At 43.2% G+C, this 24,261-nt stretch overlaps 1 protein-coding gene across 2 annotated transcripts in view; it reads right to left on the bottom strand.

Moving 5' to 3' along the window:
- C4H3orf67 (chromosome 4 C3orf67 homolog) overlaps positions 1 to 24,261 on the bottom strand; it is a 479,946-nt gene that overhangs the window by 401,829 nt on the left and 53,856 nt on the right. The window contains exons 3-4 of one of the 2 annotated variants that reach the window (XM_029600997.1): positions 15,933 to 16,026; positions 6,229 to 6,301 (exon numbers count right to left, since the gene is read on the bottom strand). In XM_029600997.1, coding sequence (XP_029456857.1) covers positions 6,229 to 6,301; positions 15,933 to 16,026 — 167 coding nt within the window. The remainder of the gene's footprint in view (positions 1 to 6,228; positions 6,302 to 15,932; positions 16,027 to 24,261) is intronic. The other variant, XM_029600998.1, reaches the window with a different exon arrangement.

Here is a 24,261-nt window from a genome sequence, read left to right on the forward strand (position 1 = left end):
CTAAGTCCCGGGGCTTGCCAAAAGGGGCGGTCCGGGGGCGGGGTCAGAGGATCGCGTGCTGGCAGGCGCAACCTGCACCTTGCCTCCAGGCAGGCGAAAAATGTTTGATAAGAATTTTGGGGAGGAGGTTAGAGTAGGGCTAGGGGGGCAAAGGTCAGGGGAAAGGTGTGGGAAGGTTAGGTTAGGGGGGAGGGAACGGGGGAAGCCCGCGGGCATTGGTGCGCGCAAGGTGCACTAGTGTGCACCCTCTTGCGTGCGCCGACCCCCGATTTTATAACTTGCGCATGCAAGTTATAAAATCGGGCTTACATGTGCGCGCACCGTGTAGCAGGCGCACATGTACGCCCGCTCGTAGGTCTTAAAATCGTCCCCAATGTGTATAGGATGGAATACCATATTTAGTAACTAGATCCAGAAAGGAAGTGAAAACATCTTTTTTCCATAGTTGCCCCAGATAATTCAATGCCCTATCCATCTACTTCCACATGTCAGGAGAAAGACAAGGGTTATTCAACAGAGGAGAAAAAAGGGGAATAGCCCTCAACAATGAGCCCTAGAAACTTGTGCACAGCTTGCCAGATCTTAACAGCATGTGAATTAATAGGACATTTCTTATGGATCCTAGCTAGAGGCGGAGAAGTTACTGGGTAATATAATAAAGGTGGTAGAGCTTGCCCTTTAATTTGCCATTCCTCCAGGGCCCTCTAAGTACATGACGAAGCACCCTCACTAGGCCATCCCTGAACCCCAAGCGATCTAGCCAATAAGTAATATAAAAATAGATCCAGAATGTCCAGACCATCAAAGTCCAGGGGTTGCTGTAGTGTACGAAGCTTAATACAAGGGGTTTTCCTTACATAAGAACATAAGAAGATAATATATGCCATACTGAGTCAGACCAAGGGTCCATCAAACTCAGCATCCTGTCTCCAACAATGGCCAATCCAAATTACAAGTACCTGGCAAATACCCAAACATTAAATAGATACCATGCCACTAATGCCAGCAACAAACAGTGGTTATTACCTAATGATTAATAGTAGTTTATGGACTTCTCCAGGAACTTATCCAAACCTTTCTTAAACTCAGCTGCACTAGCTGCCTTAACCACTTCTTCTGCCAATGAATTCCAGAGCTTAACTGTGCATTGAGTGAAAAGAATTTTCTGATTTGTTTTAACTGTGCTACTTGCTAACTTCATGGAATACCCCCTAGTATTTGTATTATCAAAAAAGTAAATAACCATTTCATATTTACCCGTTCAAGTCCTTTCATAATTTCTATTATTTCTCCCCCTCAGCTGTCTCTTCTCCAAGTTAAATAGCCCTAATCTCTTTAGCCTTTCCTGATAGGGGAGTCTTTCCATGCCTTTATCATTTTGGTTGCCCTTCTCTATACGTTCTCTGTGGCAACTATATCTTTGATGAGATGCGGTGATCAGAATTACACACAGTATTCAAGGTGCGATCTAACCACTGAGTGATAAGGGGCATTATGAAGTCCTCTGTTTTGCTTGCCATTTCCTTCCTAATAATTCCTAACATTCTGCTTTTTTGACCACCACAGCACACTGAGCCGACGATTTCAATGTAATATCAACTATTATGCCCAGATTTTTTTTCTGAGTGGTAACTCCTAAAATGGAACCTAATATCATGTAGCTATAGCATGGGTTATTTTTCCCTATATGCATCACATCTTGCATTTGTCCACATTATATTTCATCTGCCATATGGACGCCCAATCTTCCAGTCTCAAAAGGTCCTCCTGATATTTATCACAATCCACTTGTGATTTAACTATTCTGAATAATGTTGTGTCCTCTGCAAATGTGATCACCTCACTCGTTGTACCTCTTTCCAGATCATTTATAAATATATTAAAAAGCACCAGTCCAAGTACAGATCCCTGAGGCACTCCAATGTTTATCATTTTCCATTGTGAAAACAGATCATTTAATCCTACTCTCTGTTTCCTGTCTTTTAACTAGTTTGCAATCCACAAAAGGACATCTCCTCCTATCCCATGACTTTTTAGTTTTCTTAGAAGCCTTTCAAATGTCTTCTGAAAATCCAAATCTACCAGTTCAACTTTATCCACTTTATCCACATGCTTATTCATCCCTTCAAAAAAAAAATATAGATTTGTGTAAATCCATGCTGGCTGTGTCCCATTAAATCAGGTCTATCTATATGATCTGTGATTTTATTCTTTATAATAGTTTCCATGATTTTTTCCAGCACTAAAGTAAGGCTCACCGGTATATAGTTTCCTGGATGACCTTTGGAGCCCTTTTTATATATCGGGGTTACACTGGCCACCTTCCAGTTTTTAGATAGATACTATGGATGATTTTAATGATAGCTTACATATTAATTGTAGTAGGTCTTAAATTTGAATTTTTTTTCAATTTTTTCTTTATTGAATTTTCATTTAAAACATTTAAACAAAATATCAAGAAGTAATACAGATGTAATCAAATTACTACATACAATATAATTCCATAATTAAACACTTCCTCTCTCTAAAAGTTAAAGTACTTGCCGTAGGGGCAACCTTTTTCCTTAAATATCCATGTGTTTGTTTTCTTACTTTTAGAGGGAAGAAATATAGTTTTGTTGACCCCTTACAATTGGAGACTTTTAAGCTGGATAAGGATACATTAGGAGGAAATAATATAGAAGGCCAATAGAAAATCCTTTTCTCTCTCTCTCCTAACAGTTTATTTATTTATTTAAAATCTTTTATATACCGTCGTTAAGTTATTTACCATCACAACGGTTTACAGGAAGGCACATATAGTAACATTATTTAAACCAGTTAAAATGTTATAGATTATTTGTTATTTACCATCACAACGGTTTACAGGAAGGCACATATAGTAACATTAATTATTTAAACCAGTTAAAATGTTATGATTATTTGTTCAATAGTTGTATACTTTAGCTCCCCCAATATTATGAGTCATGTAATGGAGATGTGTTTAATTATGGAATTATATTAAATTGGAATTTTGAATTCTTTCAGAACCCTGAAATGTATACCATCTGGTCCAGGTGATTTGCTACTCTTCAGAAAAGAGGTAAAAACTCCATTAATTGTCTAGAAAATATACTGAAGAAAGTGCTGAAACCAATAAAATAGCCAAGGGACGTCTACCATCCTCGCAAGGTACACCCTGCCGATCAAAGACATTAGAATAAGGGTCTTTTTCTCTAAGACGGTAACTTTTAAACAGATGCGTGGACGCACATGTGTATGCATTCGTCAGACCTCACAGATTAATAAACTCTCTTTTCCTCTGTAAAACCTGACCCTTAAAACCCCACCAATCTATCTGTCTTTATTTTATAACTTGCATAATAGCAGAAGTAAACATGTGAAAGACAGGAACGCCCATGCCCCCCCCCCGACCATGCCCATACGCCACTCCTTTTTAGAACTTTTCATTTGTGTGCATAGCAGCACATACACACATAGTTGGATGGCTTTTAAAATCTCTTCGGTGTGACCCAGCCCAACATGGGCATGTATCACCAGTTTTGGCATGCACTGGTCTTTTAAAATTCACCTTGAAGTCAGATTTCAGCTTTTTCAGCAAATCCAAGTAATTATGCTTGAAAAGATCCATGATATTAGCTGAGACCTTACCTAAATGTGTGAAAGAAGTCTCATGTAAAGATACATCTGCCGATGTTCTGGTGTTCAGAAACTATCCAGACATGCATTTATTGTAAACAGCCTTACTGTTTTATTCCGTGTGTCCCCCACTAACATCAAAAGACCACGTCACTGATTGCTGAAAAACTGATTGTATAGCTGGCCTATAATTCCAGTGCCATGTAAACCCTTCAGGGGTATCAAATGAGGTTATATATGCAACAGCCTCAATCTTCATAAAGAAAGACAGTATTTTGGTCTTAAGCCACACCTGCAGTTTTTCAGGAAAATGTAAGGAAAATCAAATACCCTGTAGTGCAGTTCTGTGCAGGAAGATGCCATCTCTCTCCATTGTGCCTCAACTTGTGCAGAAAAATGATTGAATATTGGGATCTTGCTTCCCATATATTCTACTTGCCCCTTTTGCTGATACGTTATGAGCAGTTTGGTTTTATATGACCAATTCAATATTTTTCCCATCACAGGCCGTGGCCTCCCATATTTCTCTCTCACTGGCCCCACACGGTGTGTTCTCTTGCAATGGAGGCAATCTTCTAAATCAACTAGGCCCAAATGTTTGGGGAGCCATTGCTTTACAAAATTACACAGTTCCTCCTCCGGTATTATTTCTGGCAGGCCTACAATTTTAAGGTTGTTTTGCCTGTTCCTATTTTTCTGATCTTCAATGCGAGTAAGGAGTTTGACGTTTTTATCCTGAAGCTCAGTAATATGGCACTCCGCCTCTGCCAAGCTGTCATCTTGCAATGAGGTTTATTGTTTTATGTGGTCTAATCGCTTGTTATGACCTTCCAAGCCCATTCTTTATTTCATCTATTGCTGCTTGAATTTTTACTAGTTGTTCGTCCAGCACCAGAGTGAGACTATTTGAGATTCACGGTAGCACGTCCTCTGAGATGTTAGCGAGAGCTTTATCCCCGCCATCAGGCACTGCCATTTTTGTTCCAATGGCTTTCCTCTCGTGTCCACTCTTAGGTGATTTTGCGCTTATAACCTTTCACATGGGATCAACAGTGCACTCAGATTCTTGCTCCCATTAATGCTGGAAAGCAGTATACTCATATCGGTGTTATATAAAGGCAAAATAAAGGATGCAATTTACTGATTTGCAAGGAGATGCACTGGAACTCTCACTCCCTGCATCCGCTAAGGACCATGCCATAACCGCAAGTCGCAAATCATTGTATATTGGTTTACCTAGTTGTCGGCTAGATGTCCTTCGTCTTTTGCAAACTTATTAGCAGCTCAGCGGGTTCTAGGTTGCCACACAAGAGAACACATGACACCTATGTTAATTCCTCTGCTTTGGTTACCAGTTAAGTATAGGATTCAGTTTAAAATCCTTTTTTTTTTTAAGGCCTTTTAACAGGAAAGCCCTCCTTAATTGGCTAATCTTCTTTCCTTATATTCCCACTTGTAAAACCTTTGTTCTGCAGGTAAACATCTTCTTATAGCTCCTTCTGTGAGGCTTGCTCATTTGCAGGCTACTGGGTCTCAGGTGTTTTCAATTACTGGCCCCATTATTTTTAACATTTTACCAGAAGAACTTTGTATTTCTACTGATTTTGTCCAATTTAGGGAAAAAGCTTATTTTTAGAAGCCTAAAAGTCTTCTTTTGATTTAATATGTACCTTTGAGTCTTTTTTTAATATATACATTTTTTTTTAATATACTGTGATGTTATTTGGTTGCTGTGTCAGTGTCATTTAATTAAATGATGATCTATGTAATATTGTTATATGCTTAGGTACTCTGGTATATGTGTAATACAACTGTTCTTAAATAAATAAATAAATAAATAAATAAATAAATAAATAAATAAAAGAAAGACATTTCCTAAGTCTTTTCTTTCTCCATTTATAGATAAGGTATATGCTTAAAAGCAAGAAAATTAACAAATCATTCTGTTTTTAGTTTGTGGCAGAATCTTAAAACTCAGTGAATTAGTAAAGCTCACTATCTGACTCTGCTTGCTACAATTCAATGTATAATGCTGAGAGATTGGCACCATCAAATCACAAAGGTCATGGTGCTAGCATAGTGGCATGCTGAGCACACCAGATGAGCGAATGAACAAAGTCAATGGCTTTTACCTTTCTTCCATCAGTACAAAGAGAACTGTGTCAAAATAGGTCTCTAGAATACTTTAACCAGAGATATTTCTCCATTATATAAGCACAAACATAACTAAATATTTAACACAAACCATTTTTACTTTTTATACATAGTGGAACAGCAACCTCAAAATGCAGTACTAATCTTTTCCATCTAAGCACAATTCTGATGTAAAAAATGTTTATTGCTACAAATATGTTTTTTTATGTTTTGTTTAACAGATGGAGTTTGCTTTTTACCCCCAGGGAAATGCTAGAATATACTAGGCTTTCAGAAATAACAATTAAATTAGCTTAATTACTTCATGTTGACTTGACAAGTCACTGCATTTTAATGTAAAAACTGCCAGTTGCAATTAATGGTTGTTGGTACTAGTTCAATTGATCTACTGTCTACTTACACATACAGCATTCAAGAAAGTTCTGTGTAACTTACAGCAATTCAATGGAGAAGTCTTTTCCTAAGGGAACATTAACCTGAAGTATTAGAAACTGCTGGATCAGTCCAACTGAAATTAAAGAAAAATATACACACACTGTAAACAATCTTTACTGGCAAGATTAAAGTAATGGATAGTTGTGCTAACCAAATATTTCGTTATACATATACAGCCCTAAGTACTATATTATTCCCAGAGAAACACAATGGAAGAAAACATTTAGCATACAGTACCCTTAGCAATAAACTATAAAAAATATAGAAAAATATGAACAATTGCACTATGCTAGTAAGATGAGTGTGTAATGTTAATTCTGAGTTAATATTATTCACTATATGTGGGCCTCAACTTTCAGAGGTAGTAAGAAGCCTTCTGTCTCTGAAGGAAGAAAAAGAGGTGGAAGGTTTTCTAATCCAGAGAACATCTGTTTTTTTGTGGGTTTACTTTAAGCTTATTAAATTTTAGCCAATCAATGACTAATTGTAAACCAATATGCAAATTTTGCCATAGACTCCATCCATGACCTAATTTACAGTATAATTGTTTGTCATGTGTGAAGGATTAGAATTTCAGGCCCTCCCTTTAATTAGGTTCTCCAGGTAGTAGATGTATTTTAAATAAAACAGGTGATAATAAAGGCCCCTGGGATACACCAAATTTCAAATTCCAGGAAGAAGAAACATACTCACCTATCTTCATGCGTAGTGATCAGCGTGCCCAGGGAGACTATTTTGAACTTTTCTCTTACAAGAAACTTGTTCAATGCCCTGAGGTTGAGGCTGGGGCGCAAGCTGCCATTCCTTTTCAGAACGAGGAATTACCTAGAATAGAACCCTTGGCCCTGTTTTTGGTGAGGGACCAGTTCCATCGTGCCTGCCACAAGGAGGGCTGCGAGTTCCATCTGAAGAATGACCTGGTGGGCGGACGAACCCCAAGATGGACATGGGGGAGAGGTCTCCGGGAGCCAACTAAAGTTTAAACGGTACCCCTAACGGATGACAGAGAGGACCCAACAGTCCGACGTGATCTTTTCCCAGTGGTGGGCGAAGTTTAGGAGCCTGCCACCGATCGGGGGATCCGCCGTCAGGAGTACGGTCAACTGACCTTCGCTCTCTCGCCAGTCAAAAGCCCGTGGCCGGGTTTTGCTGGGATGCCAGTCGAGGTATGGGTGCTTGCTGTTGGCAAGGATGGCCCCGGGATACGGTATGTGGCATACGAGCCCGGGAGGCTGGAGGATATTTCCTCTGTAAAAAGGCTTTTGGAAAGCTGGCCTGGAGGACTTCCTGGCTGAGGACGGGCCTTCCGAGGCACTAGTGGACAGCTGTGATGGGTAACATGGTGGTACTTCAATTGCGCCACCGCGTCCTGGACTTTATCCCCAAAAAAGTGCAGGGGAGGTTGGCTAGTCTATCCTGCACCTCCGGCTGGATGTCAGAGGCCCAAATCATGCCATTCTCCCGGTGCCGATGCCCACAGCTGCTACATGGGCCACTGTCTCCAAGACATCATAGGAGGATCACAACTCATGCTTTACTGCTTCGAGACCCAGCAGGTTAATGGCCGAGATGGCCTCCTGCTGCTGTTGTGGCAGGCCCTCTGCAAAATCCTGGGCCCGTATGAGATTGCTGTTATATTGGTGTTCAATGCTGCTCCCCAAGGGGAGGAACTAGCAATTTGTACTACTCCATAGGCGGAGTTAATGATCTATTGTGGGTTGGCTCCCACAGAGTGGCAGTCTGTATGATACCGCACAGCAGTGTAAGGAATAACACAATGTAAATTGGTGAATCCTTGGGCCGATGGCAGATGACAGCGCCCCCAGGAGGATATCCTGAGAGGGACCACTGGCTAGGCTGGAGTATGGAGACAAATACAGATAATTCTTTATTGTAGAAATCTGAAATGGCTTCTATGCAACAGAGAGTCTTCAGTATTCAGGAACAGGAGCTGTAGGCGAGTACTGGTTCCTATATGCAGTCTAGAATAAGAACTCACAATCTCCGTACCTGCGATAACGTCTTAGACAGAAAAGAGTCTTCAGAGATTAGGAACATAGGCCCTCGTGGAGTGAGTACCGGTTCCTATCTGTAATAGAACTCACAGTGTTCACGTCTGCGATCGCTTCCAGGCAGTAAGGAGTCTTCTGAGCATTCAGGGACATAGGCCCTCGAGGAGCGAGTACTGGATCCCGTCTAACAAGCTGAAATCAAGAAGAGAGAGCGAGGCCCCCAAGGAGTGGGTACCTCTAGTAAGTACAAGAAGGCAGAGTAGCTTGGGCGAATTGTTTAAGAAGAGTAAGATTCGATTCCTTGCTAACTCGATTCGTAGTTGCAAGCAAAGACCTTTTAAGTTGGAAGCGGATGACGTCACTACGGGGGGACACCCCCGATGTTCGCGCCCTTGCCGGTACAAACTCTGGAGCGCGCGCGCGCGCCCTTACGTCATCAGGAACATGGCGGATCCGCAGCGTCAGGCCGGCCTGGGGATTCCAAAGAGATGCAGAAGGGAGATGCCGCGGCAGCAGCTATCCTTCAGGCTTGGAGGGAGTCGCTACACAGGTAGAGAGGGTGGAGCAAGGGCGAAGAGCAGGCACGAACGCAACAGTACCCCCCTTCAAAGGGCGATCTCCTCTTTGGGTACCAGGCTTAGACTTCAAAGGATGCGCGAGGTGAAACTGACTAAGCATCTCTTTGTCCAGGATATTAGCCTGAGGCTCCCAAGAGTTTTCCTTGGGGCTGAAACCCTCCCACTTTAAAAGATATTCCAAAGTCTCACCTCTTTTACGAACATCTAGAATCTCTTCGACATTGTATTCTAAATCGTCTTCAGCATTGATGACTGGTGGATCTAGAGTCTTGGGAGAAAATTCTCTGAGTATGAGTGGTTTTAATAGTGAGACGTGAAATGTGTTATGAATGTGGAGACCAGGTGGTAATTTCAACCGATAAGTGACGTTACCAATACGTTGAAGGACTGGAAATGGTCCCACGTAGCGAGGAGCAAATTGAGAAGAAGGTAGCTTGAGTCTGAGGTGCTTAGTAGACAACCAGACTTTGTCCCCTGGCTTAAAGACTGGGGCTGGTACATGGTGTGCATCATAATATTCTTAGCACGATCATTTTCTATGATTAACATGTCTTTTGTCTGAGCCCATAGTTTATGGATATCATCGACAGTGGATTGAGCTGCTGGGGACGTCATTGAGAGTTTCAGTGGAAGCGGTGGTGTTGGAGAACGTCTGAATACCACTTCAAAGGACGACAGTCACGTTGATGTTGCTGGATGAGAGTTGATGGCGAATTCAGCCCATGGAAGCAATTCGACCCAGTTATTTTGTCGGGATGTGACATAGGCTCGTACAAACTGCTTCATAGTTTGATTCATCTGTTCCGTCTGATCATTTAACTGCGGGTGGTAGGCTGAAGTGTAGTCTAAAGTGTTGTCAAATAACTTGCACAAAGCCTTCCAGAATCGTGCCGTGAATTGAAACCCACGGTCTGATACGATGTGTGAAGGCAGGCCGTGGAGGCGGAATATGTGCGTTATAAAGAGCTTTGCAAGCTCTAAGGCTGAAGGTAGGCCCGGAAGCACCACAAAGTGTGCCATCTTGCTAAAGCGATCTACAGTCACCCAAATGGTGTTCATTCCTCCAGACGTAGGTAAATCAACTACAAAATCAGTAGTGATATGCGACCAGGGTCGATCCGGGACTGGCAAAGATTGCATTTGCCCCCACGGTGGTCCAGAGGCCGGTTTGTTCTTGGCGCAGTTGGTACACGATGCCACATAAGAATAGGTAACCTTTTTGATGGTTGGCCATCACAGTTCCTGAATTCTAAGCAGAGTTCGGTGTTGACCAGGATAACCAGCTAGCTTAGAATCGTGTGCCCAGAAGAGTACTTTTTTCCTGAGGTTCTTTGGAACAATAGTCTTACCAACAGGTACCGACTGGGTAGTGGCCAAAACGATCTTCTTAGGGTCAATTATCTCTTGTGGCTCATTAGGCATGTCCTCCCACATCGTCTCTTAGTCCATCTCAGATGAAAGATCAATTTCTTTTTCGGGAAGCACCGAATTAAATCCTGAACCCATAGTATTCTCACAGGACCTCAATAGAGGAATGGTCTCCGTTACCACATTAAAAGATTTATCTTGGGAAGGAGCCTGCTGCTGTAATGGTTCTGGTTCCGCTGAAATATTAGACCTGCATCTAGCAGGTAAAACCTCCTTGAAACATTTCTTATGACAATCTGGGCCCCAGCGTGAGAGATCCGAGGATGCCCAATCAAATTGAGGTTGGTGCTCTTTCAGCCAGGGTAACCCCAGAACAATTGGATGCATGGCCCTCTCTAATACAAAGAAGGAGATTATTTCCGTATGGAGTGCTCCGGTGCGAAGCGTAACTGGTACAGTCTCACATGTTACATCGCCTGGCAAGGGCTCCCCATGAATGGAAGATAACAGTAGTGGACTCTTTAAGTAGATGAGAGGAATCCTCAGATATTCCACTAGAAGTCTAGAAATGAAGTTACCTCCTGCCCCTGAGTCCATTAGGGCAGGAGTCTGAATCGTGACTGGTCCATAGGTCAGAGAGACTGGAAGAGAAAGTGGAGAAGAAGATGCGGTAAGTCCCACGAACAGTCTTTCCGCAGGATTTGAATTTCTCCGTTCTTCAGGGAAAGTAGGGCATGTAGAGTCATCACGGGTGGACTGACCACAGTACATGCATGAACCACGTTTTCCTTTGGACCTTCTCTCCTTAAAGGTCAAGTGACCATGACCAAGTTGCATCGGTTCCTCTTCATTAACAATAGGATTTGCTGGACCCATCTGAAAGGCAGGGGTACTAACCTGTTTTAATCCAGGAAATACCTTAGGCAGAAGTTCCTTCACCTTGTCTCAAAGCTGCCAGTCAATCCGAGTAGCCAAGGCTATTAATTCTTCCAGTGAGTCAGGTGTCTGACGAGCAGCCAGCTCGTCCTCTACACGGGTGTCCAGTCCTCTGCAAAAGAGTGTCTTCAGACATCTGGGGTCCCAGCAAAGTTCCGCTGCAAGAGTTTTAAATTTGATGGCAAATTCCGCCAGAGATCTGTTGCCTTGCTTCAGGTCCACCAAAGCAAATCCTGCAACAGACATACCAGCAAGGTCATCAAAAACTGATTTAAACAAGTCCATAAATCTTTCTATGTTCTGCCCACGATAAGGCTCTCTCATCCAAATAAGACAGAATGTAGCTGGTCTTAGAGAGGCCTGTGGGAAACAATAAAGGTTGTAAGGTGAAATGTAAGCTGCACTGGTTGGAAGGAGGAATAGCCTAGTGGTTAGAGCAGTGGACTACGAACCAGGAGACCAAGGTTTGAGTCCTGCTGTCGCTCCTTGTGACCTTGGGCAAGTCACTTTACCCTCCATTGCCTCAAGTACAATGTAGATTGTAAGCCCTCTGGGGATACAGAAATACCTACAGTACCTGAATATAAACCAATGTGATATCTCAGTTGAGATCAAATGTTGGTATTTAAAAATAATAAATAAAGAAGCCCCAAGTCTTTTGGAGTTCTCCGGAGAATTGAATAGGTGCCGCTAGTGTAACAGCTGATTTTAAAGTTACCTCTGGTAACAGACCTTCCTGTATAGAAGCTGTGGCTTGTGCCTTCTGTGTGTGAAGCTGGTGAAAAGCTGCAGTAAGTTTCTCCAAGGTTTCTTGCTGTTCTGAGAGGCGTTGAGCTAAGCCCGGAATAGCCTGCAAGGCAGAAAGGTGAGCCGGGTCCATGGCTACAGACATCAAATACCTTTAGCTGGATTCCCAAGAGTACTGCTTCTCCAAATACTTTTAGCCGGATTCACTGGAGTTAGCAATCTGTTCAATACTGCTCCCCAAGGGGAGGAGCTAGCAATTTGTACAACTCTGTAGGCGGAGTTAATGATCTATTGTGCATTGGCTCCCACAGAGTGGCAGTCTGTATGATACCGCACAGCAGTGTAAGGAATAAACACTTAATGTAAATTGGTGAATCCTTGGGCCGATGGCAGATGACAGCGCCCCCAGGAGGATATCCTGAGAGGGACCACTGGCTAGGCTGGAGTATGGAGACAAACACAGATAATTCTTTATTGTAGAAATCTGAAATGACTTCTATGCAACAGAGAGTCTTCAGCATTCAGGAACAGGAGCCGTAGGCGAGTACTGGTTCCTATATGCAGTCTAGAATAAGAACTCACAATCTCCGTACCTGCGATAACGTCTTAGACAGAAAAGAGTCTTCAGAGATTAGGAACATAGGCCCTTGTGGAGCGAGTACTGTTTCCTATCTGTAATAGAACTCACAGTGTTCACATCTGCGATCGCTTCCAGGCAGTAAGGAGTCTTCTGAGCATTCAGGGACGTAGGCCCTCGAGGAGCGAGTACCAGATCCCGTCTAACAATCTGAAATCAAGAAGAGAGAGCGAGGCCCCCAAGGAGCGGGTACCTCTGGTAAGTACAAGAAGGCAGAGTAGCTTGGGCGAATCGTAACTTAAGAAGAGTAAGATTCGAGTCCTTGCTAACTCGATTCGTAGTTGCAAGCAAAGACCTTTTCAGTTGGAAGTGGATGATGTCACTACGGGGGGACGCCCCCGAGGTTTGCGCCCTTGCTGGTACAAACTCTGGAGCGCGCACCCTTACGTCATCAGGAACATGGCGGATCCGCAGTGTCAGGCCAGCCTGGGGATTCTGAAGAGATGCAGAAGGGAGATGCCGTGGCATACAGGTATAGATGGTGGAGCGAGGGCGAAGAGTAGGCACGAACGCAACAAATGGATCATGTAAAACCTTTAGGCGGTGGTTCGGGCCACCAGCATGGCGCCTTGGAAGACTTCCCTGTCCAGGGCATCAAGCTCCCTGTTTTCATGGCCTGGATGGGTGGAAGCATGGGTGTGGGAGTGCTGGGCCTTTCTCAAGGCAGACTCCACGATCAACGACTGGTGGGGGAGATGCCGCTTTTCAAACCCTACAGCCTGCTGCACCAAGTAGGTGGCATCAGCCTTTCTATTAACAGGGGAAATAGAAATGGTATGCTCCCACATACAGAGGAGGAGGTCCTTAAAAATATCATGGATAGGAACTGCCATGATCTCCTTAAGAGCATCAACAAACTGGAGCACTTCCAGCATCTTATGCCTTGCATCCTCCTCCGGAAGCAGCTGGAAGAGAATGGCTTCAGCCATAGCCCTAATAAACCCTGCAAAGGACAAGTCCTCAGGGGCAACCGGTGCTGTTCCTCCAGTGGAGAAGGCTCCGAGAGGAGGTCGTCCAAGTAATCCGAGAACAAGTCCATGGAGTCATTATCCCAAGGGTCATAAGGCTCTTCCTCTTCACTGGGACCAACTTGCCTTAGGCAAGGTCTGTGAGGGGCATTGACTCTGGGTTCCGGCTTCGGAGGCCTCGAGGGTACAGCAGGCATCGAAGGATCCCCTGGTATTGAGAGGACCGGAGGGTGCAGTAGGCCAGAAGGACCTGTGACGAGCTCAGGGAACAGTGTTCTGGGAAACACGGTACTGACCGTATCTTCCTCCTTGGAGGACCCAAGAATTGGGATCGCTCTGGTAGAGGGCATTGGTGGCCGCTGGGAACCGAAGGTCCCTCGGGCATGGCTGCATCAGAAGGGCACCCAGAAGGACGTCCAGATGCTCTAGCAGGGGTGCTAACATCAATAGCGGAGGCTCGGGCACCAGTTTGGGGACTGGTGGCAATGGCACTTAATGCTCTGGAGCGCTTTGAGCACTGCGGACTGCATCCTGTGGTCCAACTCCTCCGGAGTGGTCAGGACTGATGGAGGGGGATGAGGCATCACCAGCTCTTCCTTGGATCTCTGAGGTGGCACTGTGCTCTGAACCGGTGTTGGTGGGGAATGCCGAGGACCATCAAGGGCATCGGAGGATGGGGTCTCTGATGGCCTGTGTCGCTTTGAAAGCAGTTTGGTGGGTGCCAATGCCACCCCAAAACCGTTGCCTTGCAGCGATGGCGACCGATGGCAATGCTTATGGGATCTTCTTTGGTGCTCGGCCTGATTGTTCCCTGGTGCCGAGGAGGTGGATGATCCCAATGTCCGGGGCAGCGGTGAGACCATCAAGGATCTATCACCGTCCCCTCAATCCTTGGAGGTACTGGCAAGAGGAACACGACCGAACCCAAAATTTGTTCAAGAAAATAAGAAAAGATTGAGAGCTCCACGACCACGAGGCAACTGCACTGTGGAAAAGAAGAGACTAAAGGTGCACCTCGCATGGACACATGGATAGCAGCAGGCTGGGCATGCTTTGTGTGCTGGTCAAAGCTTCTAGAAACTTTGACAAAAGTTTTCTGTGCCGGAAAGTGGCAGAGCAGATCCAGCTACTCCAGAAGTCGGGACGTTTGGCTGAGGGAGCGGTTCCTGGCGTTCTGGCAATGGGTGAAGTCCCTTCATTTGGCAAGGTCACTGCTACACAGGATATTTGAGACGCATTTAACATCCTTCAGGTCAGATCTGCTTTAATTAAACCTACCCAAGTGACTCTTGACAGTCTGTAGGACGATTTGGCCTCAGTTGAGAAGTCAGTTTCATCTCTGGTTAAAATTACATTAGACATTCATTCCAAATGCTTGAATCAAGAACAACAGATGTCTGTGAGTGAAAGTTCTATATCTAACTTGGAGACATTGGTCTTTAAGGTTAAAAGATTTGCAGGCTAAACAAGTAGTGGAATCTACTGTGGTGTCAGGTAAATTAGAAAGCCTGGAGAAGTCCTCAAAGAATTTGAATTTACACATTTTAAACTTTCCTCAAGTTCCATTACTTTCTCCTATTGAAATGTTCAAGCTTTATATGAAAGAAGTTCTGCAATTTCAGGAGTTGGCCTATCCCCGATTCAAAAAGTCTTCTATTTACCATCTACTAAGAAAAATATGGACAGGGTACAGCAAGATGCTTCCCTGAATTTCAATGAGTTTCTGGAGAACTGTTTTGCCATCTCACAAAACAGCTACTCTGCTGGTCTCTTTTGTGTTTTTACATGATAGAGACAATATTCTTTGTCTATTTTTTTGTAACCGTGAAGTTTTATTTAAAGGGGAGAAGATCTGTTTTTTTCCTGATTTAGCTAGGACCACTGAGGAGCATAGAAGAAAATTTCTTGAAATAAGATCAGAGGTGTTAACTTTGGGGGATTCTTATGTTGTCAGATATCCATGTCAATGTATAGTGGTAATGAATACAATTAGATATGTTTTCTTTGACCCTGTGCAATTGAGGGACTTTATCGAGGCTAGGCGCATTACTTCGCCTCAACCTACTTAAGATGAGGCTTAACTGAGTGAGTAATGTTAGTCAGGAACGTTGTCTTTTTTCCTTTTTTTTTGTTACTTGATTTGAATGGTTGATTTATCCTAAGACCATTTTCTTCCCCCCGATATATTTATATTTACTATGAGGAGATTGCTGTGATATTTTCTTATTATACTTTCTTATTAATTTTTATAATCAATATAACCTCTATTTATATTTTCAAATATGATTGTATTTGAAATAATGTCAAACTTTATTTTTATTAAAATTAAAAAAATATCACTTATTTGTAGTAGCTGGCCCATTTGTGATTTTTAGAGAAATGAAAGTTATTCCATTACAGATGGAAAAATTAAAAATATAAAAACGTGTACTATTTTTTGGAATGAGGTACTACTTACGGGTTTGTTTGTTCTCCTTTGGCAGCTGCATCCTGTTAGTTTGACTGCTGCCTTCAAGAATAAACACAAAACTTTTAACCTCTTTATCAAAGTCCTAGAATAGAGTAAAACATGTTTGCAATTAAAATTCTATAAAAATAATAACAAAATAATAATACTGAGAATATAAGACCACACTGTTAATAACTGAAATTTAACAGATACTGTAGTTGTACATACCTAATCTACGATAAATATACAATGTGCCAAGAGAAAATTTACAAAAACGTATAAGGTCATTTTATTAAATATATAAAGAGTAAATAAATGTCAACAATATATATGATGTATGCATATACAGACATACATATTTAAAAACACTAATTCCCAATTGTAGGCCACAGTTTCGCAAGAACAACAACCAACGTACACACACAGGCAGTTTTCCCAGCATTGGGACTCTCTGGTTATGGTAAGTTTTGCTTTTTGACTATTATTTTTGTCTTATTTAATTTTTCAGTTTTTTTCTCACTATTTTGTTGTAGATTGCTCTCTGGCACGTTTGGTATGATATCGGCGATTGTGAAAGGTTGTTTAAGCATGTTACGGTGAGCACATTTAGACATTTTGGAGTTTGATATATATAAAAATTGTTATATGTGCGCTAATGGCTTTATTTATTTTTTCAATTTGTTGCAGATTTGTGCTCTTCCAAACAATTTTATAAGAACTGTGATCGTATGGTCTCTTTCTAAGAAATATTTTTTCCATCAAAAATTTTGTATAGCCGACTTGTATAAGCTGTAAGCAACCATTATTAGAGCTATATATATAGGCTGTCTGTAGCCTGCACTGTGTGTGTACATGTAAGCGAGAATTGTAGCCCACTGAAACCCATTCTACAGGGTCACTGAGAGCAGGAAGACTAGTAGGAACCCAGTAAAAATTATCATACTGGGTCACAGAAAGGGAGAGAAGTCAATGTCAGCCTGGAGGTAGAATGGTAAAGTAGAGAGGGGCCCACAGGAAGGTAGGGTAAGAGATGTAAGTAGGGAAGAAGTACAAAGGGGACACAGTGGGACAAAAAATAAAGCAAGTTTGCTCACTGTAAACAGTGTTTTCCATAGATAGCAAGATGAATTAGCCATGCTACCTTGGATGACATCATCCGATGGCGCACTGTGGGGAGCCTTCTCTCTAAGTTCACAGAGCTTTGCTGCTCTGCGCATGCACGACAGTTTTCATGTGATTGACTGTTGCATGTGAATATCCTGTCTGTGATGTAAGGCAGGGACTGTCCAAGGAGGTAGGAGGGTACGCATGACTAATTAATCCTTCTATCTAAGGAAAACACAGTTTACAGTAAGCAAACTCGCTGTTTTCCGTGGATAAGCAGGCTGAATTAGCCATGCTATCTTGGGGAGTCCCAAGCTAAGGGTTATTGCGAAATGCTTAGCCCTGTTCACTGTCTCTTTTTTTTTTTTTTTTTTTGCAACCTGTCTGCCTAAGTGAACAGTTCCTACTTGCTTCCTACATTATTTAAAACTTCACAACCCACAGAGCTCTCAGAGGCTGACAATTGATCGAGACAGTAGTGGGATGTGAAGTTGTGCAGACAGCCATGTTACTGCCCTGCAAAGTCGGCTATAATTTTATGCAAGAGTGCTATTGATGAGGCAGTAGCATGCACCTGATGTTCCTTCACTGAGCTGGACAACAGTAAAGAGGCCAAGTTGTAGCAATGTTGAGTATAGTTTTTGATCCAGTTAGATAAAGTTCTCTTTGTTACAGTTACTCCCAGATTATTAGAGTTGTAGGAGAGCTGTTGGGTATGCCTGTGGCTCTGTGTTCATTGTTTATAATAAGCTAAGCCTCATTTGCAATCCAAGGTGTGCATTTTCCTCTCTCTCTCATTCTGGTATGGTTTCAGGAAGAAAGTTGGTAGTCTGATAGCTTCATTAAAGTGAAAAGCAGATACTACCTTGGGCAGAAACTTGGGATGTGTTTGAAGTATCACCTTGCCATGGAAGAATTGCATGTAAGGAGAGATATGAACTAAGGCTTGAAGTTCACGCCCTTTTCCTGTGGAAGAGACGGTTACTAAGAATAATACTTTCCATGTTAGATAATTCAAAGTTGCCGATTCCAGGGGCTTGAATGGGGCTTCCATGAGAGTTGTCAAAATTTTGTTAATATCCCAAGAAATTGGTGATTTCTGCACTGGAGGGTGTAAATAAAGCAGGCCTTTCATGAATTGTGAAATGAGAGGGTGCATGGAGATGGACAGCCCTTTATCCTGATGAAGATAGGCTGCAATAGCACTCAAATGAACTCTAACTGACAAAATCTTTAATCCAGGTTGGGAAAGTTGGTACAAGTAGTTGAGCAGTTGCTCCGGAGAACAAGTGAAAGGGTCAATAGTGTGAGAGATACATCAGTTGGAATAGCGTTTCCACTTAAAAAAGTAATTGTGATGAGTTGATGGTTTTCTTGCCGAGAAAAGGACATCTTGTATCGGCAATGGTAAGTCTAGAAGTGCCATGAATTTGTGTTAACATCCACGTCATGAGATGAAGCAATGAATGAAGCGGGTAGAGAAGGGCTCCCTCTTCTTGCATTAGGAGGTTTGGGTAGTACCCCAGAGCTCTCAGGGGCTGGAATGAAAATTGTACAAGATAGTCATACCATGGTTGTCTTGGCCACACTGGAGCTATGAGTATCATCTTTGCTTCATCTTGAATGCATTTCTGTACTATTCAGGTAATGAGAGGAATTGGAGGAAAAGCATATAGTAGACCCATTGACCAAGACAGCAGAAACATGTCATGTGATTCCATTGGGACTGGATAGAAGGGAACAAAACCAGGATAATTTCTTGCTGTGTTCCATTGCAAACAGAGCTATTTATGGTAGGCCCCAATGGTAAAAGATGTTGTTTGCTAGTTCCTGGTCGAGGGCCCACTCATGTGGGGTGAAACAATATGCTGAGTCTGTCCGCTTGTATGTTTGCTGTGCCTGGTAAGTATGTTGCCTAGAGAGAGATGGAATGATTGATCGCCCATTCCCATATTTGAACTGCCTCTCTGCAGAGGATCCAGGAACCAGACCCTCCATGTAGAACATGGCTACCTTATTGTTCATGTGTATCATAACAGCTTTGCCCTGTAACATGTGTTCAAATGTGTTGAGGGCATTGTGTAATGTTCTGAGTTCCAGTGGATTCCCTGCTGCTCCCTTGTGACTTTGGGCAAGCCACTTTATCCTCCATTACCTCAGGTACAAACTTACAGGTCGATGCCATATCGGGCACTCCAACCTTATACGTGCATTGGATGTGCATTTTAGATGCGCTAAACATGTACCCAATGCAGTACTGGGATTAGCGCATCCATAATGCTTGTGCAATCCAGCGCATAACAAATAGTGCCCATCGCATTTAAACTGCATGTAAATGCACAAATTAGCTTATATTCCCCATGCAGTAACGCGCGCCCAAAACAAATGCGTCCATAACAAGTTTTTTTACGAATGAAATTTAGTGCCAGCCCACCTACAGCCCCTTCTTCACTCCCCTCCCTTAGTCCCGTCCCTCCTCCCTCTATGCTCCACTTTCCCACGTCCCCTACAGATCCTTCAGCTATAAATACATTATCTCGCATATGATGTCTATTTCTCACAATCGCAATTATCTTGTAAACTTAACTATAATGTCATGATTTATATCACCACTCAAATGTATATTTTGTATATAGATCCTTGCAATCTATGCAATTCTTCTTTCCCCCCTTCCCCCTCCCCCCTCCCTTTCTTTCCCTCCTGCTTCCTCACTCAAACATTTCTCCCAATGTTATCTATGTTTACCAATAACTACTAGTTAAATTTTATATTTAGCCTCGTTTCTAATATTTGCAGTTTTATTCACTGTCTTCTTATAAGTTCTATGTAAGGCTCTTGTTGCTGATTTTTGAAGTTTTACTGTAAACCGATCTGATGTTTCTTTACGAAGTTCGGTATATAAAAGCCACAAATAAATAAATAAATAACATAAATATATCTGGCATTATTGTGGCAGAGCTATAGCAGACGTTCCTGAAAGATTTCCTTGTGATTTCTACCATTTCAATAATGGATTATATTCATTTTCTTGACCTCATCACTTTTCTCTTGTGAATGCAAGTGAGAAAAATGCAAAGGAGAACAATTATTCAAGCAAACAATCCAGAGAACATAAGACAACAGGACCGTGTGGTAGCACAGGCACAGGTAAGCAAATAAGTCCTTTAAACTTGGGACAGCTGTATGTTGACAGCGCTCAAATCCTGGATGTCCAATTGAGGAATGGGACCTGGGTGACCGTTACAAGTGTGTACTTGGGCGCCCAAGTCCTGGACATCCAGGCCCGGAGTGGGACCCAGGCGACAGTTACAAGCGTGAACTTGGGCACCCAAGTCTTGGACATCCAGGATCGGACCATCTGTGGTTTGAACATGGATGCACAAATAATGCATGTCCTTCAATTAAATGTTGGTTTTCTTGTTTATACTATCCCCATGTGGCCTATTACTTTGTCCTTCTATTCCCTCCGTGTGTTCAGGTTTGTAGGAGTCAGTTGGGGAAACATATTTATATCCATTATTGGAAAGTTGCTGTTCCTGCCTGTTATCTTGATTTGTGAAGTAATGGTGACTTAGACTGGCCACTGTTGAACACTGCATGCTGGGCTTGATGGGTCTTTGGTCTGACCAAGCATGGCATGTCTTATGTTCTTATCTTCCTTTGATTGTAGGTATAGCCCAGAGCTATCCGTAGACCCTGCCAGCATCGTATCATTCAGCCAAGGACAACCCTCCATGGATTATCCGAGACAGATGTGGTGCGAAGATACCGGCTTAGCTCTCAGCAATTTTAACCCTTTATGAGGACTTGTGCAGTGACCTTAACCCCATTGCCTATCACAACCATGCCGTGCCTGGGTTGGTGAAACGTTGGTGTGCTTTGCAGTTTTTTGCCACGGGAAGTTTCCAAAATATTGTTGGTATCACTTTCGGGATGGATCAGTCCTCTGTCTCTCATCACTTAAGACAAGTCTTGAGGGGGATGATGAAGCGGATGAAGCAGTACATCAACTATCTTGAGGACCCAACCCAACTTTAAGAGATCTGACGTAGTTTCTTCGAAATAGCCAAGATGCCCAATGCATTGGGTGCAACAGACTGCACTCATATCGCATTGACCCCAAAATGGGAACAGAATGCATTCCGCAACCGCAAACAATTCCATTCCATGAATGTGCAGGTTGAATGTAATGCACACCTTCAAATACTGAATGTAGTGTCAAGGTTTCCTGAGAGTTGCCAAGATTCCTACATCCTTGCCATTCATCACTTGGAACCCATTTCCTATGGGGAATATACAGTGATGGCTGGTTGCTTGGTAGGTAACATTTGCTTTGGGCTGGGGTTATAGATAGAAGGTGGGATGGAGGTATGTGGGTGCCCAGGGGGAGTACATTGGCCCATTGTGAAAAATATGTATGTTGTTGCATACTATTTATTTAATGAAAGCATTTCTGGACCACTGAGTATATGCCGCATGGATTCGTGTCTGTGTTTGTTAATGCAATATTTATTTCCCCTTTTATAGGTGATGGCGGCTATGGCTGCATGTTGCGACCGTTGGTCTTTGACGGCTTCGCCCTGCCTACCTCTCACTACTTGCAGCTCCTCCCGCTCACCTCGGACTACTGTCTGCCGCGGCATCTGTTTGCCGTTCTCTCCGGTGTCCCCAGACCGGCTTTGGTGCTGCCTCCCACCATGTTCCTCCAAGGTACCTTAGGGCACGCATGCGTGCGCGCTGCCCTCATCTTTATTTCCATGTTGGCGTGAACATCAGGTGCATCCCCCTGATATGACGTCACGCTGTCCAGATATTTAAGCCTACAGTATTTGCTAGCTCATCGAGTTAGCAACGGTAACTCTACGGATGGGATTCGCTCTCTGTACCGAAGCTGCTCTGCCACTCCGGCGCTATCTGGAACTCTTACACCCTTCAGGGTTTGCTAACGGGGTACCCGTTCCTCGGGGGCCCTCTTCTGCATCTTTCAGGTGCTATCAGGAAACCAGTACTCGCTCCTCGAGGGCCCCATGTTCCCTGAGTTGCTGCCTGCATCTTCAAACCCTTCTACTTGGAAGACTTCACTAACAGTTTCCATCTATGAGTGCAACTACCATCTATTCCACAGTACTGCTTCACTGGAACCAGGTACTCACTCCTCGAGGGCCTGCCCTCGGTTCCGGTGCCAGACCTCTCGTCTAGTGGAATCTCTGTTACTGCTACGTGAGTAAAATACAAATGCGTCTCTCTGCTCTAAGGGATCAGGTACTCGCTCCTCAAGGGCCTGCTCTCCCTGCCTTGGAGCTTCTCTAATTCTACCTGGGACTCTGAATGCTTCTTACTGTATACTCATAACTCTCATTCTCTTTCCACTACAGCACAGCCTAGCAGAGGATTCACTGTTCCAGCATTCTGTGGGAGACCTGCCCAGCCGGGCTCAACATCTACTACTCACTACTGCCACCTCTAGTAGTTTCCAAAACTGTTTAATAAAAGATTCAAATCTGTGTTTGTGTGTCCAGAGTCTAGCCTGACACTGTGGTCCCTCACGGGACTGCCCCCGTGGGCGTGGTCAGCTGCCACAGTGTCCAAGGATCCACCCAAACATCAATAACCATAACATTGCAAGCCATGGTTACTAACTCTGCTCTTGTCCCTGCACACAGTGGCTGAAAGGCGTTATAATGAGGCACATGCCAGCACACGAAATGTTATTGAGAGAAGATTCAGCATGCTGAAAAGCAGATTCAGATGTTTGGACCGGTCTGATAGTGCCCTGAGGTACAGTGCGGAAAAGGTCGCAAGCATTGTTATGGCCTGCTGCATGCTCCATAGCATTTCTTTGCACTGTGGGATAAAAGCAGAGGTTGCAGAACATTTGCCGCCAGATCCACCTGTAGAACCGGCAGCTGAGGTGGATGCATATTGTACTTTTGTGTTGTTAAACCACAATAAAACAAATTTCAAAAAGAAAAATCTTTAATGGAGCCAGTCCTGTGGATTTATGTATCTATGATCCCTTATGTTCTTAACATTCTCGCAAGCTTGGGCATCCCTCGCACAAGCTAACAGCAACTCCCATCGCTGGCATGCGTCCCTCTCCTCACCATGTTGCCAAATCCCATTGCTGGCCTGCGAAAATCTAAATACTGTTTTGTGTTTTATTCAGGAGCTGTAATCAGAGGCCGATGGATAGACCAGGAACCCAACATTTCGTTGATGTGTATTTGTCCATTTTTTGCTAATTGTACAAATAAATTCACTTGAATTTCTATAATAGACTACGTTCTCAGGATTAATGTACATGTGATCTGTATGTCCATTCCCTTATCCTCTCATAAGCCCCCAACATTGGCATCCCTCTCCTTGTGGCCACTCATCATGCATGAGAACCAGAGTGTGGTGGGGCACTTGATGAAGCACGTGACCCAGACTGTAGTAGCAAATAAGGTAAAATTTAAAATAATCAGCTTTATTACCCAAAAAACAACTTGGGATATAAACAATGCAATATTAATTAAAATTGATTGTTTTGTGCAAAGCTGGTTTTGATAGCTGGAGATGTGATTTATGTTTATTGATGGCCTAAAGTGGTATTTATGTCGGCTCAGTGTTATCCAGCTGTATTTTGAATGGTATATCACGGAAACTTACTAATTAAATACATTTTAAAAAATATAATAAAAAAAGGAGCCTTTGCAGGACGTTCAAGATTTGTGCATGCGTGGACAAAGGTCTGTAGTAGATGCCCAAGCCCTGGGTGCCAGATAGATGCAGGTCCTGGGCGTCCGTAAATATCTCGCAGCTATATCCAGGCCTTAGGCATCCTTGTGACAGATGCTTAAATCCTGGGTGTGACGCGCAAAATGGATGTCCAAACGGGCAAGCTTTTCTATATGTGATCTAGAACGTCCGTCCTCCACGACCACACCCAGATGTCCATTTTGTGTGGGTCCTGAGGAAAGATGCCACGGGGCAGACTGCCCAAATTTCGGAGGCCGATGTTCATTTACTCGCAGAGCTCATCGTTGCAGATGAGCACCATCTATATTTTCACCCTGTGCACCAGCAGGACCAAGCCTAGCTGGCTCTCAGGGCGACATTTAATGCTCAGGCCTCCTTCCCAAGGGAGGTAAGTTGGGCAGGGTGCTGTAATATTATTGGGTCCATTCCCCTTCAGTTTGTTTTTTTTTCAATTCTTTATTTTTGCATTTTCAAATTAAATAAACAAAATAAC

Source organism: Rhinatrema bivittatum, chromosome 4 (genome assembly GCF_901001135.1).
Source record: "Rhinatrema bivittatum chromosome 4, aRhiBiv1.1, whole genome shotgun sequence".
Lineage (NCBI taxonomy): Eukaryota > Metazoa > Chordata > Amphibia > Gymnophiona > Rhinatrematidae > Rhinatrema > Rhinatrema bivittatum.